An 18,324-nucleotide genomic window follows, 5' to 3' on the forward strand; every position below is an offset into this window, starting at 1 on the left:
TACCATCCCTATCATGAAGCATGGTGGTGGTAGCATCATGCTATGGGGATATTTTTCAGTGGCAGGAACTGGAAGACTTGGAAGCATAGAGCGAACAATAAAAAAAAAAAAAAAAGAACAATGAGGAACATAGAGGGAACAATGAGTGGATCAAATACAGGCAAATCCTCGAAGAGAACCTGCTTCAGAGTGCAAAAAACCTGAGACTGCGATGGAGCTTTATGTTACAACAGGACAAAGCCAAAAGCATACAACTAAAGCAATACTCAAATGGCTTCAGAACAAGAACGTGAAAGTCCTTGAGTGGCCCAGCCAAAGCCCAGACTTTAATCCCATTGGGAATCAGTGGAAAGACTTGAGCATGGCTGTTCACCGATGCTCTCTATCCAACTTGACAGAGCTTGAGCAAATCAAGAAGGAAGCATGGGAGAACTCCCCAAATCCAGATGTGCAAAGCTGATACAGATAAAACCAAGAAGATGTGAAGCTGTAATCGCTACCAAAGGCACTTCTATGAAATATTGACTCAGGGGTTGGAATACTTATGTAAAATAGATATTTCTTTGTTTCATTTTAAATTATTTTGTTTAAGATTTTTCAAAGAAAATTCCACTTTGACCTGATGGGTTATGTGTGGATCAATGACAAAATATCTAAATTTAAAGCATTTTATATTCAGGCTGTAACACTACAAAATGAATATATGAATGCTCCGGAAATGAAATGAATGGAATGAAACATTCATTCATTCAATGACAAAATATCTAAATTTAAAGCATTTTATATTCAGGCTGTAACACGACCAAATGTGAAAAAAAATCAAAGGGTGTGAATACTTCCTGAAGACACTGTATTCCAAATTGTATTTGCTATGCTCAATTTCTGTGGGATGGTTCTAATTGAATTTTTCTGTTCTTTCAGCTTCCAAATTGCTTGCTTTTCTTTCATGGACAGTTTTCTGGTCTTCATGTTGGTGTATGCCAACGGACTCCAAAGGCAGAGTCCCGAGACAAAGGCAAAGGCTAAAACGAAGACGAAACATTCACAGCTCTTTTGTGTGAACAATCAATGCACCAAGAAACACATGTCAGTCATCTGTTCCAATACTTATGCTGACCTAAAATGGGAGGGGGAAGGGGGACTCTAAAAAGTGCTATTGTTCTACAATGGTAAAGCATTGTACATTACAATGGTAAAGCAAACAAAGAGATCTCTATCTATAATTCCAGTAATCTCTGTGTGTATGTTTGTATGTTTGTATGTTTGTATGTTTGTATGTATGTATGTATGTATGTTTGTCTGTGACCGCTGTTTCTCGACAACTACCGGTCCGATATACTTTAAACTTGCCAGGTATATTGCTGGGGACCCGAGGATGTGCCTTTTCAAGGTTTCATATTAATCGGAGAAGTAGTTACCGAGCTATGTCCAAAAAACGATTCAACCAATCAGAGAGCAGCGAGCTATCACGTGTGCCGAACGTGGCGAACAGACTCTGCCTCGGACGGCACATTTGAGAGCGTATTCATTTATTTCACGTTGGAAAACTATGTTGCCGTTAAACTATGTTTTAAAACTAATTAAAACTAATTTGCGATTCATCGTAACTGCGATTTGCGACCTTCCGGACAGTGAAGACTTCACTTCCGGCAGCCAATCACAGAAGACAGAACGCTTTGTTGCGTAGGCGTGGCCGATGTGAGAGCGAGTCGAGCCGAGCGCGTGCGCCATTACGGTTCGTAATTCGATTTCTTCCGGAGAAAATAATAATTTCTCCATTTCTTATGCGCATTATTTCTCCCAATTCAGTCAGAGCGAAGGGCGGAAGCGAAGAGCGTTGTTTTTTTTGTTTACGGGCGTACGGGCGTACGGGCGGGGTAGAGCGTACGGGTAGCGTTTTTGTTTTTTTTTGGCAAGGAACGGGCACCCACGTACGGGCATGCCCTAGTACATATAAATACCAAGAAATAAAACCTGATCTTCTGTACTCTTGCCTCTTTTTCATCTTTTGATCTCAAATACAAATTTCTTGAGTATATGTAGCAATAATAACATCCGTACTATAAATACACAGACTGGTGTTTGGTTGTTTATTACACTCCTCCTACAGTTCTGGGCCGGATAACATCCAGACTTGCTACATAGGATCAGCATGACCCCATTTAGTGTATCGGGGAGTTTTTTTATCTTTGCCGGTGATCTTGGCAGGGAGGTGCGGGGATGAGGGAGGAGGGTGGGTGGAGGAGGGGATTCAAATTCTCTATGTGAATGTGTATCGTGTAGCATCACCTCCAGGTGGAAGTTAGTATTACAAGTGCCCACCCTTTACAGTGCAGTATTCCTGTCCCTACGTTTTAGAGTGCGGTGAGGGGTTTCGATTTATAAGCAGCAGGTATGTTTTTGCTTCATGCATGCAACGCGGATTTTCTTTTTTCAGGAGCGATTGAGAGAGCTGTAAGATGCCTATACACCGCCCAAATAAAGGTATGTGTCAGAAGAACGTGTTGCATGTTTAGACCAAGGTCGCCCGTCGGGCGGGTTCTCTGCTAATAATAACAAATTTGAATTCAGTTACAATACTTATGGAGGGCACTGTATATGCAGAAGCTGGAAATTCATTTTTGCTGGCCCTTCATTTTTGTTCATTTCTTCTTGTGTCTTTATTGTTTTCTAGGTGTGTATCCACTTGGGAGCAACACACAACAACAACATGCATTTTAAGGCCATTTTCCCTACTAGAGCGGGGGTTAGCCTTGCGGTCCCCATGACAATCTTCTCCATTTTGCCCTATTTTCTGCATCTCCCCTTTTTAACCCCCTTGCCCGCATTTCTTCTTCGACCATCTTTAGCCAAGTCTTTCTCGGTCTTCCCCGTCCTCTACTGCCTTCTAGATTCATTTCCATCACTCTTCTCAACCAGTCACTTTCATCCTTCCTCAACACATGACCAAATCATCTCAACCTGTTTCTCTTCACAGCATCCATCACAGGCTCTATTCCCATCATCTTTTGCAATTCATCATTTGTCTTCCTCTCTCTCAACGATACTCCGCACATCCATCGAACCATTCGCATTTCCACCCTTTCCAGCCTTCGTTGCTGCTCTACGTTCATTACCCATGTCTCGCTCCCATGAATCATAACACTTCTCACACATACAGCATACACCTTTCCCTTCAGCTTCAACGACACTCCCCTCATTATCAGCACGCCACTCAATTCCCGAAACTTCTTCCATGCACATCTCACTCGAGCAACCGTTGCCGAGTCTGATCCACCTTCTCCATTCAGCATGGGAGCATGATTGGTAATTTCATACACAGGCATCAGCAGAAGCAGGATGGGATGAGTGAGTTGCAATGATTATCCGATACAATATGGCCCAAACGTACCTCAAATTGATGTCAGGGTAACCTTTTTTTGCCAAAAAATATGGCAAATATGGCATTTTGGGGGTCTGTTACCCCAAAATCCCAAAAATGCCAAATGGGCAGAAAGCATCATTGGTAGAACTTTCATCAGGTCTGCTGGAGTATCCAAATCCCTTCATTCAAGCCTAAACGTTTATCAGCCCTCTGCAATTTTATCATGGATATCTTGTTGTTTTGTCATAATTTTCATCAAAAGCTTCCAATTTCATTGATTGACACTTTCATCCATTTTGCTTCGTCACTTTTTCCACCGACACAGCTTGACTATAACCTGTTCACAGAATGCCACCGAATTTCAAAGGCCTTAACAAGTCACGTCACACTCACATTATGCACGAACGACAGACCTGCAAAAACAACCAAATGCTTATGAACAAGAGCTGCTATTTAATGGGTGAATAAACACACAAAATATGCAATATCTATCTATAATTCCACTAATCTCTGTGTGTGTGTATGTTTGTTTGTGACCGCTGTTTCTCGACAACCACGGGTCCGATATACTTTAAACTTGCCAGGTATATTGCTGGGGACCCGAGGATGTGCCTTTTCAAGGTTTCATATTAATCGGACAAGTAGTTACCGAGCTATGGCGATTTAGCCGTTCGCCGTTCGCTTTGGCGTTGCGAATGGACCAAACCATTTCATGTAAATAGAGGGGGGGGGGGGGGGTTCTGTGGTCGTTGCGAATGGACCAAACCATTTCATGTTAATAGAGGGGGGGGGGGGGATTGTCACTGTACTCGCAAGCCGTTCGCCGTTCGCTTTGGCGTTGCGAATGGACCAAACCATTTCATGTAAATAGAGGGGGGGGGGGGATATAATTTTAGATATATATATAGTACGGGCATATATATAGTACGGGCATGCCCTAGTGTTACTAATGCATCTATTATCACAGTGCTGTGTCAGCAAGAGCATCCAGATGCAACACCATCAAGCTACACTTGTCGCACTGTTAAAAGACCTTCATAAGAGCGTTTCAAAATGATGCAGCAATTGAATCAAGATTGGCATTCTGCTACTAGTCTACACTCCACACTCTACACCCAACGTAAGTTTGTTTCAAATTCTACATTTATTTCGAATTTTCCCTTTTTCTATCTCTGCCAGTGTTTTTGTATTTTCACTAGTCTTGCTTGCATTCCTCATCACCTTAAGTTTTAAGGGATTTACAAAATGTTTAATATTTTCTCTTCCACGAGCCTTGGCTCTGTATACCAAAAAAACAAAAAACCTTTTTCTTCTTGCTGATATAGCTAGCCCCAAGGCAGATCAATCACTACTCAAGATTGATGTTGATATAAACGTTTGCAAGTCCTGATTGATTATTGCATATAATCAACCCCATTTGGTCTGTGGTCCAAAGATGCACGTTAGAGATCTCCTTTAATGTACTTAAACTCCTGCCAACCACCCCTCCACACCACAACGACACCTTCTCCCCACCTATTTCCATCTTTCTTGCTCTTATTCACTCTTGCATTTCAATCATGTGCTACTTCAATCTACAATTTTGCTTTCATTTTGAAGACAAAACCATGATTTTTTTTTACCCTTGTTAACCCCACCTCCACCCTCCCCAATTTCCAGTTTTTCCTTCCTGAGCGTTTGCTTCTGTATCAATCTTGTTCACCCCATGCATCCTTCCTTTCCTGCCCTCCAATTCCTCCCCACACCCATTGCATATTGAAGTCTCCCTCTATTTTGTCCTTTAAGCCTGCTGTTGGTGTCCTCCTTCTCTGTCTACTGTTCCTTTTGTTCTGTTGCAACCTGGTCCGTTCAGTGCTCTAGCTTGCTCAGTTCAGTTCAGTTCAGTTGCGTTCAGTTCAGTGCTCTAGCTAGTTGCATAGTGTCTGGTCATCGACTCGACGACTCTGCATGCAAAAAACAAACCAAAAAATTTTTATTTTTATTTTATCCTGATAAAAGATGGCTCAAGCAGCTAATATTTTTTTATCGATATATAATTGTTCAATCCCAGGTGCCCAAAGTTTGCTTAATATTTCGATAAACCAAGGCAATTTTCATTCATTCCCAAAATATATACAGGTTATCCTACGACGTACAGAGACATGGCGGTTTTGCTCAGAGCTTGTTGAAGAAATCCCGGTTTCTGTTTCTTCTCCAACACAACTTCCACCAGAAATGACGACACTGGCCTCTCTGAGGCGCCAGACACGTCCACCACGCACAAATTCTTGGTGTCGCTCGAGTTCAGAGCATGCCTTCTTCCAGCCACGGCTGCGTTTCACCACCAGGTCATGCAAGTTGGTAGTTATTGGCTGTATGCAGTCAGTCTGTACCCAGGCCCTGGAATGGCATGGAACGACAAACAAAAATCGTTTTTACAAGCCAGAATTTTTGAAATTACAATATCTCACAAGTGTTTCTTTTATGATTTTTGCAATAGCTTATCACTTCAAAATGCAAGTGCTGAAGCTTTCAAACCAACATGTCTCACCTCTGGTGGTGGTGTCCAAAAAAGCGCACATCAGCACGTTCTTCTAAACGCTGAACCACCTTGGCTGGCCAGTATCCAAATCCCTTCATTCGAGCCCAAACAAGCTCATGAGGAGGATTCTGGTCACATCAAATAGCATACAATAAAGGGAAGCTTGTCAACAATGTGTTCATTTCATGGAATTGTTTAAGTAGGTCTATTTAAATAATTACTCTGTACCTGCTGTCGTTGGGGTCAGCAGGCTAGTTCAGGTGGTAACTGGGTGGTCAGGGTTGGAATTTGAACTGATCAGCCAAATTGAATTACAACTAGAGCAATGTCGATGGCTGCCATTGCAAATCCCCACGCTTCCCACCGAACGCAAAGTTAAAAGTTGGTAAAAGGTTCCACCAGGAATGTCCCAATATCAAATTTTGAGTTAATCTTTTTTTTCCATTTTGACTCCTGTGACCCTAAGTCCCCACCCCATGGGGCATAACCAAGGGTCAAATCCAAACATTTGTTACATATTCCATGTGTCCCCCAATGTTGATTGCATGTACAAAATTTCATTACAAGATGTTAAAAATATGCCTGTAATTGCATTTTTTGGGGTATCTCACCTTTTGACAACACACCAGGGGGTGGGCCAAAATGGTGCTGCCCTTGCAGCTTCTTGCAATATGGTGATCATAACTACCAAGATTGGTGAATTTCTGCTCAGCCGTTTAGGAGATAGAGGGACAGACGGACGGATGGGCACATACATATTGTTATGAATTTTGGCATAGGGGAATATCTAGATTTAGGTAGATCTGCATAGGCAGGTGTCCGGCTGTCGTGATAGGGAACCTCACCTGTAATAAGTTCTGTGTTTCGGCGGTTTGGCGGGGTAAGTGTGTACCTGTGATCATACGAGGATGATCCGGTGATAAATAGTTCTAGGGACCAAGATAATTCCCCTGTGTGTCAGACTTAGTAGGGTCAATATACGAAAAAAAACTCACCTAACCCCAAAAAAATTGATACAAAAGGTTTTTCAATGGATTCTGGTACCATTGGGCATGCTAAATAACATACTAAAAATCTAGTAACATCTGACTTCCGGAAAGGGGTCATTTTCAAGATGGCGTCCAAGATGGCCACCAGGAGCTTAAAATGGCCATATCTCAATTATTATTCAACCTAGAAAGGTGGTTTTGGTGTCTAACCCTAGGTTTTAGAGCCCAAGGAATCCAATTGAATCAATAAAATTACCATCAGTTTATTATTTATTGTCAAGTCCAAGATGGCATCCCAAGGTGACATCCTGATCCACTAAAATGGCTCTGTCGAATAGTAGTCAACCTAGAGAGATTTTTTCAGTGTGTATACCTAGGTTTAGGGCACCCAGGAAATCATCAAAATTACTTAAATAAGCACAAAGTAATCAGGTAATCCAGTAAGCCAGGTTTACCAGCCCATTAGGCATTTGTTGTCTTATACAGTTATTCGCTATTCATCGTCATCCTCAGACTCCTCTGGAAGAAACTTGTTATGTGGATTGTCACATTCTTCAAGTTGGCACGGTCCACAGGCAGTAGTACATGATAGTCCATATCGTCTACAAGAGCAGCGGAGTGTCTTGCAAGCAGTGGAGCAGTTACAATGAATGACCTTCAAGAGACTGTCTGGAGCAGCGTTCATTCTTGACATAAGTGGGACAAACTGATTATCCTGCAGGCTCCACCCCCATTTCATGGCATCCATACCCTCTTCTTTTCCCATCCACACCATGATCTGGTAGTACGCTCTACGACAGTGAAGTTTGGTAGTAGATTCAGTTGGGGGCAGACGTTCGGGTGTTACAAAAGACGAAGCAGAGACAACCTTCTTGCTGAAGGTGTTATATCGCATTGTTGCAAGGGAATCTTTGCACTTGCCACCAAAGAGGATAGCCATTACTCGGCATCCAAGGTCATCGATCACCTCTGTGGTCTGGTTTGGGGTGGTGAATGTGTTGACACAAGACCGAAGGACAGGGTCTCCTTTTACAAGCTTCTGGAAAGCAGTGGAAAGCTCCACTGCCTGCAAGACACTCCGCTGCTCTTGTAGACGATATGGACTACCATGTACTACTGCCAGTGGACCGTGCCAACTTGAAGAATGTGATAATCCACAAAACAAGTTTCTTCCAGAGGAGTCGGAGGATGACGATGAATAGCGACTAACTGTATAAGACAACAAATGCCTAATGGGCTGGTAAACCTGGCTTACTGGATTACCTGATTACTTTGTGCTTATTTAAGTAATTTTGATGATTTCCTGGGTGCCTTAAACCTAGGTATACACACTGAAAAAATCTCTCCAGGTTGACTACTATTCGACAGAGCCATTTTAGTGGATCAGGATGTCACCTTGGGATGCCATCTTGGACTTGTCAATAAATAATTAACTGATGGTAATTTTATTGATTCAATTGGATTCCTTGGGCCCTAAAACCTAGGGTTAGACACCAAAACCACCTTTCTAGGTTGAATAATAATTGAGTTCTGGCCCTTTTAAGCTCCTGGTGGCCATTTTGGACGCCATCTTGAAAATGACCCCTTTCCGGAAGTCAGATGTTACTAGATGTTTAGTATGTTATTTAGCATGCCCAATGGTACCAGAATCCATTGAAAAACCTTTTGTATCAATTTTTTGGGGGTTCAACCATATATTGACCCTCTAACTTGGTGATCATTCCTTTGTCCCGTATGGCAACGCACTCTTATAGACACTTAGATAGGCCCTTAGTGCACACATTAATTAAATCCCCCCCCCTTAAAATGACTGACAATAAGAACTGACTGGAAGAGCAGACAGGACGCGGCCGCGCATGACCCCGGCATGGCAGGCAGACATTGGTCGGGCAGGCCGAGGCCACATCCCGAGGAGCCGTGATTGGGCGGGGTTTTTGATTGAAGGGAAGGACTGGTAGGGAAAGACACGCTGATTGGTGGAGAGGCCCGGATGACGTCAGAGCCGACCGGACAAAACAGTTGGAGCGGCAGACATTTGCTCTCTCTGATACTGGATTCCTTCCTGCGCGGACCTCTTTGCCTTTCTCTCCCGTTTGGACCATTTCCCGTGCGATTCACAAATTGTCGACGATTACGAAGGATGTTGGAGAGGCAGTGGAGCGCCAACGATCATCCTGACCTGTCGCCGCATACGGGACCTCGCAGGCGAGCGACGGTCGTGCAAGCGAGGCCTGCCGGGCGGCGTGCGCTGGAGCAGCGGGCGAGGGGCATCGAGGCCTACTTCCCGCCAAGCACGGAGCGGCGTCGGAGGACGGCGCTCGAAGCTGACGAGTCCTGACTCACCACAGACAGATAAGATGCACCACATTCCACAACACGACGAGACATTTATTTTATTCATGCTCTCCCACTGTTTCGTATCTGAAGTCTGTGCGGGGACGTCCCAATTTAGGATTTAGTTTTATCATCGCGTTTCACTGTCCCGATATTTATTAAAATAAATCCTTTCATTATTTTCCCCTGTACATTTCACATTCGTTTTCGGTTTTAATTATTTCCCTCAGGTTGAAGACATCGGACCGTGAAGGTAAGCGGCATTGTTCATTCCGCCTCGTGTATGATCTGCCATCAATTGGGAAACACCTCATTAAGCTCGATTCATCCGTGGTGATGCTCGGTCTTAACTGAGCAAACCACACGACAATATGGAGCCAATTTTAATTTCCTCCACCGTCCACCTCCCCCCCACCATTTTTTCAAAAAAGCATGGGGATAAAGATCTTGTTCAAGTGCAGCACTTGCAGGAGGTAGTAATATCTTGAATAGCATGTGCTTTTTAAGTGTTGAAGCCTCTTCAATATTTGGCTATGTCCTTCCTTTCAGCCATCCATCCATCCGTCAAAAATGAAGAAGAACCTTTCTAACCTACCATGTTTCATTCTAAAATATTTCAAAGTGTAATTCTAGAGGGTTCTAAAGAGTAATTATAAAAAGTTTTAAAAGGAAATTCTGAAGGGTCCAAAAGGGTAATTCTAAAGGGTTGATTCATTTCTAGGCTTTGCATCTTTCGTATTAAAAATGCCAAACTGAACCGCTTCCTTCAGACACGGGTGCCATTTTTATTTTTATCCCGAGGCTTTTTGAAAAAAAAAAAAAAAAGGTGGATATTATAATTGGCTCTGTCTGTCTGTCTGTCTGTTTGTTTGTCTGTTTGTCTGTCTGTTTGTTTGTCTGTCTGTCTGTTTGTCTGTCTGTCCGTCCGTCTAAACGGTTGTGCAGAAGTTCACCAAACTTGGTAGTTTCGATAACCACAAGGCAAAAAAGTGCGAGCAGTGTCCATTTTGGACCCGCCCCCTGTGGTGGGGTCAAAAACCAAAAAAATGCAATTACTGGCACATTTTGAAACATTCTCTCATTAAACTTTGTAAATGCATGCAATCAACATTGGGGGTCACATGAAATATGTAACAATTGTTTGGATTTGACCCGTGCTTCATGCAACATGGGTCATAGGAGTTCATGGGTCATTGCAACATGGGTCATTTCTCACGAACTAACGGAAAAAGTGTTTTTTAACTCAAAATTTGATATTGAATCATTCCTGGTGGAACCTCTTAACGTCTTTCAACTTTGCTTTAGGTGGCAGGCATGGGGCTTTGCGATGGTGCACCATCAACTTTGCTCTAGATATTTGCTAGTTTCAGTGTTTCCTCCCATCCTCCCTGTTCTCCTGTTCATTCATTCCCTTGATGTTTGTCACACTGGCAGCTCTACTACCTTCCTCTTCCATGAGCCTCGCTTGGGTACAGAAAAAAAAACATTTTGTAACAGGCTATAAGACATGCCGCTTGGATTTATGGAGGCAACAGCCCACATTTGGACTGTCTTCCCAAGGTATCTTTCAACAATGGTAGGCGTGTGTTGGTGTGTTGGAACTATAACTATACGACTTCATTAATGGCCCCAATTAATACCACCCTGTTGCGGAGTTGACTGAGTGGAAAGATTGGCCCAAGTCTCTCACGAACTAACTGGCCAAGATTGGCCCAAGTCTCTCACGAACCAGCTGGCCAGGCCTAATGTTCGACTGAAGCCAATTTGATCAGCAATTTGGAATTTCGTCAATGCCAGCGATCACTCGCCCATTCTTTGCAAAAAACACTGTGTATTTTTAACGTCCAACAACTAATACTGGCATTGAGGTAACCTAGTTTAAGGTCCATACATACACATCCCAGCTTGTGATGCAACGTTCTGCCTGCAAAGCATCAATCTGACAGTTTATAGCCAAGTCAAGAATCGAACCCAGACTAGACAGCTCACTCTTGGACTTCAACAACCGACCAAGTGACCTTTCACTCCTTTCCATATGCCACACAACATCACACACATGTATTCATCCAGGAAATCGGCTCCCTGTTGCCTCCATAAATTTGATCTTTCCATCTCCACCTCAACCCTAACCCCACACCACTGTAGAACCTCCAAACCTCTATCCAATGTTGCTCGTCACTTATTCATCCTTCAAGGTTGCAGTTCATGTGCATTTCCTGTTTACTCTTATACCTGACATCTGTTATACCCTTTAAGATGTTGTTTGCCTGTCCACCTCATTACATGTTACCTCTAACTGCATTGGAGAGCGGGGGGGGGGGGGGGTAGTGGGGGGAGATGAGCGCGGGGGGCTTGGGGAGGGGGGGGGGGGAAGGGAGGGAAGGGGAGCTGGAAAGCCTGGACTTTTTTTTTTTTCTCCAGGGTCTTGTGCACATTTTGATCTTGTGAACGGATGCATACAATTTAGAATATTGCATTACCAATTAGGCAATAAGTAGACAAATTAACATATGAAAAATTGTTTTTGCCATCCTGCTCATTACATGATGATTTAGGGAGGGTGGGAGGGGGTTTGGGGGGGGTTTAAGGGGGGGGGGGTTGATCGAGGCCCATTCCCTCCCTCTCCCCCACCCCCTCCAGTTCGGGAAAGCTCAAAATCACCCAATTCAGTTAGGGTTAAAATAATGCAGCTGAGACAAAAAATACAGAGCAATTTTTTTTTTAACCAATTAAAATGAAGCAACTGGAACAACAAACATAAGAATACCAGAGGAGGTAGAAAGATAGCAATGAGCAGAGCTCACGCTGCACTTACGCACGGATAGCAGAACCAGTTCTCAGGGCGAGCATTGGACATGAAGAAGCAGATCTTGCACAGCTGTAGCTCATTCAGCTGAAGAATATGATTCAAGCAATCCATGAAAACCACAGAACAGTGACTCACCTTCCCATGCCCCCCATCTAATTGCTTTGATTGCGGAGCAAAACTTTCAAGCGCCAATTCGGAAAAAAAGCAAAGTCAATATAAAAGATCTTAATTGGAACAGACAGATGGATTCTTATTTAATATCCTGGCACTTCTGGATGTGTATTTATTAATGTGGCAAAACATTACATCCCACATTATGCCATCCAATTCAATGTGACTCAGTTTATGCCTTAGACTGATACTTAAATATCGTGAACCACAAAATGTGCATGACATTTACATTCATGAATGAAAAGCACCACGTCTGTGCTTGCATTCTCATCCACTGACATAACGACATGTGGAACTTCATATACACACAATGGCCTCCTGGTCCATGCCAGATGATGTTGGAAACGCATAAAACCTTTTTCGTTCTTCCATCGTGCACAAACATCAGTCATCAAATCACAAGGACGTTATATTTGAAGCATCTCCACATTTCCACGTGCAGAAAAGCACTGTTTTCTTGCAGCCACCTCTGTGCCAAACATTCCCCTTTACTTGCTTTTCAACTTACCTTCTGCACCCCTTTTCAAGACCGTGAGCATCATCAAGATCATCAAGTTTAAAGTCAGGTGCAGGAAGAAAGCCCGTGCTTAAAATATGCCACCCCCCGCCAACCTATTTTTCCCAATAGCCTGATGGCAGGAAATCTCCACTCAAAGGGGTTTCCAAAAAAAAAAAAAAAAAATCAGGATAAAAACCAACACGGTATAGCAATAAAAAATAAGTGGCACACGACTGGAACCCAATGAGGGCAAAAATCCTTACGGAATCCTGACAAGGCACACGCTAGACGCTGATCGTATCTTAACACTATCTTACCACGCCATTATGAAATAAACCCCAAACAAAGGCAGATAAAATAACGGGATAACATGGAGGGCAAGTGTTGCGGTCGCAATGTCAGAAAATGCAGTATCCATCACTGCTGTCGTATCTACAGCAGGTGTGGGCAGGCTCAGGCAGAGTATGGTGCTAGGGCAGCTTACGTCGCTCTTGTGATTCTTCCAACTCTTTCTCCAAACTGACTCTCTTCGACTCACCCACATCAACTGACTGAACTCCACTCTCCACACTCCAATAGTTCTCACTTTGCAGTGCCTGCAAGCATCCCTTCATAAGCCACCCACGGGGCGTTGTCGAGCACGACATATCCTCGCCTGCACATATTGCGCAATGCCCACATGCTGGGCGAACCAAACCATACCCAAACGACTCGATGGTGATGGAGAGTGGGGTTCGAGTTGAGTGAAGGTGGAGTTTAAAGGACAAGGATATTAAAGGATACAACAAACAACAACATGCATTTTAAGGCCATTTTCCCTGCTAGAGCGAGGGTTAGCCTTGCGGTCCCCATGACAATCTTCTCCATTTTGCCCTATTTTCTGCATCTCTCCTTGTTAATCCCCTTGCCCGCATTTCTTCTTCCACCATCTTTAGCCAAGTCTTTCTCGGTCTTCCCCCTCCTCTACTTCCTTCCACATTCATTTCCATCATTCTTCTCAACCAGTCACTTTCATCCTTCCTCAACACATGACCAAACCATCTCAACCTGTTCCTCTTCACAATTTCACTTCTCTTCACATAAGGATATTAAAGGATAATGAATGAATGAATATTAATATAATGAATAATGAATAAATAATAATAAATAATAAATAATAATGAATGAATGAATGAAATGAATGAATGAAATGAATGAAATGAATGAAATGAATGAATGAATGAATGAATGCTGAAATGAATGAATGCTGAAATGAATGAATGCTGAAATGAATGAATGAATGAATGAATGATGAAATGAATGAATGAATGAATGATGAAATGAATGAAATGGTGAAATAATGAATGAATGAATGAATGATAATGAATATCTTCACATAAGGATATTAAATATAAAAGGATAAGTCCCCCCGATTGCGACTACTACTTTGACCGTAGTGGGGAGGCTTGCGTGCTCCTGTGACCCTTTGGGTGCGAGAGTTTTGCTCCTGGTAGGACTTACCTAGCCAGGCAGATCAACGGGTAGGAGCCAGACTAAGAGTAGTCACACATTTTCTTTGGGGGTAGAAAAAAGTTTTTTCCCGCCTGGTTTAGTCGCCCCCAGAGAATGTTTGGATATGGCCACCGAGCAGGGCTAAAACAAGACCTGTCAAGGGACACAGGAGCTCCCTGTGAGCCAACGGCCATCCCTATCTGGTGCCCAACTGTGTCTGCCGATGTTCTCCTGCATTCGGGTTACCTTTTTCTAGGAGGTTGGTGGCAGGATTTGCACTCCGGCCACCATAAAAAACATGTCATTCCGCAACACGCACAAAGAACACAGGGCCGAAAGTCTAACAGGGGCGTAACCGGGCTTGTAAAATATTATAAACCACGAACACATTATTAGCTTTTCAAACCATAGCTAATGCTGTTTAGAACATTAAACAAAGAAATTTGGAGAAATTCCGACATCCGTGAGATAAGCTTTACTTACGGAACTGAGGGAAGATCTACTGTAATCTATATACCCCACGAGGATTGGGTTAATTACACGCAATCAAAAAACCGAGGTGAATGCCTTACTTCCACGATTGTTAGTACCGTACACCGCTTATCATTGATTCATGAACCATACACCGCTTCAATCAATAAATTTTGTATTCACGACATTGGGATTAAAGTATTATGGTCATATTGTGGCGGTTACCTTATGTGCAGGTATTGTGGCGGTTACCTTATGTGATTGCCTTATTTGGGCATAATACACGTGCACGGGCCTGTTGGACTTGTGGTTGTGCGAACGTGACGCACGCGCGGTTGCCGGAGCCACGCCCTCCGAAGAGGGCTTTTGGCTTTATATAAGCATGCTGACTTCCGTTCGAGTTTAGTGTGCTGGATCTTGCTGTTACAATAAACCATCTTCGAACCCTACGAATGGCCTCGTTCTCTCGCCTTCCATGACTCCTAAACTGGTGACCTCCGACTGCCCCCGAACGGATTCGGGGGCTGCGAACGAACACGGCAAGCGTGCCCTAGCCAGGGAAGCCACCTAAGCTGGTGACCTCCGACTGCCCCCGAACGGATTCGGGGGCTGCGAACGCACACAGCAAGCGCGCCCGAGCCAGGGAAGCCACCTGAGCTGGTGACGCCGGCTTCTCCCGCACGGCTTCGGGCGCAGTTTCGAACGCGGTTTCGAAATGCCGGAGTTTCGGTAACGACGACGGCCATGACTATGAGGTTCGCGCACCGCGCTCGGCTCCTCCTCTACGACCGGAGGGGCGAACCTATTCCAAGACCCTCCGAAGGCACGGCTGCTTCGTCACCTTCGCGCGCACTGACGTTGGCGGAACGGCTGTTTCGTCACCTTCGCGTGCGCTGACGTTAGCGGCATGGCCGCTTCGTCACCCTCGCGCAACTACAACTACAACCGCAACTACTTCTCCGACCCTGCATCCTCGGGAGGCCCGCGAGGAACCTCGGCAGCCTCCCCCGAGGCCTTGACCAGCCCCTCGGTTGGCTCACCCACTTTTCGCGTGCACCGCTCGAGCCTTCTCGGCACTGCACCCGCGACCTGCAATCTCGGGAGGCCCGCGAGGAACCTCGGCAGCCTCCCCCGAGGACTTGCCCAGCCCCTCGGTCGCCTCGGCCTACGCATAGGCCCGTGGAGTGCATTCTGGGGGGACGTATGTGGCGGTTACCTTATGTGCAGGTAACCGCATGTGGCGGTTACCTTATGTGATTACCTTATTTGGGCATAATACACGTGCACGGGCCTGTTGGACTTGTGGTTGTGCGGACGTGACGCACGCGCGGTTGCCGGAGCCACGCCCTCCGAAGAGGGCTTTTGGCTTTATATAAGCATGCCGACTTCCGTTCGAGTTTAGTGTGCTGGATCTTGCTGTTACAATAAACCATCTTCGAACCCTACGAATGGCCTCGTTCTCTCGCCTTCCGCGTCTCCTAAAATATTTACTATATTATTATGATGACAATTACGAAAACGATACGACTGAAACGATACACGACTGTATCAAGAAACCTGGGCTTAATTTGTCCGAAACGGCCTGAAGGTGAGGCATGTAGCCCAAGGCCATTACGTACCGTTTTGTTGGAAGAGACGTAACGCCGATGCTTTCGATGGTGATGGAGAGTGTTTTTGCCACTCATTACATGATGATTTAGGGGGGGTGGGAGGGGGTTTGGGGGGTGGAAGGGGGGGGGGGGAGCGGGTTGAACCTCTTCCTTCACCATTCACCAATGGTGAAGAACCACTTCCTTCACCAATGACCATTTGATGGTCATTTTAACAATCAGTTTGTTTGTGTTTCACACTGAATGGAAAACGTGAAGGTAGAGCATGGCAATTGCGATATATGACAAGTTCGACAATATGTTCGGTCTGAACGAAATTGGAATCAAAATGCCGGAGTGTGGAGAGTCATCCGCCGTACCGCCGTAATGACATTGGACGTAATCACATCACCCTGTCATGTGACCAGATCCTCAGCTCTGATTGGTATACATTTGAGGGGAAATACATACAGACGGACAAACACTGTTCTGGACGGTTTTGCCCTATGGGCTACGCCGTAAAAACGCACTTCGTGGGAGTACCTCATGTGCAGCTGCCCTTCAAAGGGGAGCTCACCGGATGTCGGGATTGGGGCAAAGCCTTCGGGACCCCCATTCTTTGATAAATAATAGGAGGAAAAGCATGGGGTAACTTTCCTGGGTTGGGTGGTGGAGGTGTGTGTCAGGGTGGTGCTGAGGCATCATCAACCAGACAACGGTCTCCTTGTGTTAACCTGAGGCGGTCCCTTCGGGTGGGTGCCTGGAACATTTTTATTCTAAGAGAGGATGATCACCTGTCTCTGCTACCATCTGAGCTCCAGCGTTTGAACATCAGTGTTGCAGCACTTTCTGAGGTTCAGAGGTCTGATAGTGGTGAGATAATGGTGAGTGGTTACACCTACTACTGGTCTGGTCGCTTTGACGGTTTCCATGCCCAGGGAGTTGCTATAGCTGTGTCCAATAAGCTGACTCCCATGATAGTCGAGGTAACACCGGTCAACGAGCGTATTATGAGACTGAGGATTCGTCACTCCTTGGGTGTCATTCCCCTGGTCTCTGTATATGCTCCGACTGAGGAAAGTGATCTCACTGTGAAGGAGGCATTCTACGCCACGCTCGAGTCTGTGGTTGATCAGTGCCCCAGGAGAGATACTCTTCTAGTCTTGGGGGATTTCAATACATCGACTGGCACTGACAGGGATGGTTATGAGGCATGTGTTGGTTCCCATGGATCTGGGACTGGGAACCAGAATAGCACTAGTTCCTCGGCTTTACAAGAAGTCATGGACTTAAGGAGGCTGGCTCATGGTTTCAGCGCCCACAGCCTCATCGCTGGACTTGGTATTCCAATGCCGGTGGTGTGGTGAAGGAGATTGACCATGTGCTCATTGATGGTCCAGATTGACCATGTGACCATGTTCCAGAACTGCTGGGTCGACCGGAGTGCTCAGCTCCTAAACACTGGTTTGTTGCAGCAACTCTGAAGTTGCAGCTCAAATCCAAGACGCAGAGTCGCAGGGCCAGGCTCGATGGCAGAGCTGAACTGTTCCGGGAGCTGAGGCGTAAAACTGTACGTTCGCTGAAGGCGGACAAGGAGGCCTATGTGCGAGGAATCTGTGAAAGGGGAGAGCATCACTTGTGGACATGTGATTCTCGTCCTGCTTACAGAGGAATCCATGCATTGCGTTCCTCTAAGCCTGTCCCTAGGTGTACTGCAGTTAGAGCAGAGGGTGGTGGCCTCTTGACAGAGGAGTCTGAAGTGAAGGCCCGCTGGGCCGGTTACTTTGATCGGCTGTACCAGGCTGACCCACCGGCTGTTGAGTTGGATGTCAGGGGTCTTGCTATCCCAAATGCTGACCCCCCAATTAACTGTGAACCACCTTCACTTGCGGTGAACCAGCTGAAAGGAGGCAAAGCTCCTGGGATTTGTGACATCCATGCTGTGCTTCTCAAGGCTGGTGAAAATGCTGTACTTGAGTTGTTGCATGCAGTTCTGTGCTCTGTTTGGAGCACAGGCATCATCCCAACTGATTGGAAGAGGGGCCTTGTTGTCCCCCTCTGGAAAGGGAAGGGTGATAACCAGGAC

General features: G+C 45.1%; 1 protein-coding gene across 1 annotated transcript in view; it reads right to left on the reverse strand.

The window, feature by feature from the left end:
* ZMYND11 (zinc finger MYND-type containing 11) overlaps nucleotides 1-18,324 on the reverse strand; it is a 159,512-nt gene that overhangs the window by 12,838 nt on the left and 128,350 nt on the right. Inside the window, exons 9-11 of the mRNA XM_068130009.2 lie at nucleotides 12,024-12,101; nucleotides 5,895-6,013; nucleotides 5,500-5,743 (exon numbers count right to left, since the gene is read on the reverse strand). Coding sequence (XP_067986110.2) covers nucleotides 5,500-5,743; nucleotides 5,895-6,013; nucleotides 12,024-12,101 — 441 coding nt within the window. The remainder of the gene's footprint in view (nucleotides 1-5,499; nucleotides 5,744-5,894; nucleotides 6,014-12,023; nucleotides 12,102-18,324) is intronic.

This window comes from Myxine glutinosa, chromosome 1 (genome assembly GCF_964187855.1).
Source record: "Myxine glutinosa chromosome 1, kmMyxGlut1.1, whole genome shotgun sequence".
Classification (NCBI taxonomy): Eukaryota; Metazoa; Chordata; class Myxini; order Myxiniformes; family Myxinidae; genus Myxine; species Myxine glutinosa.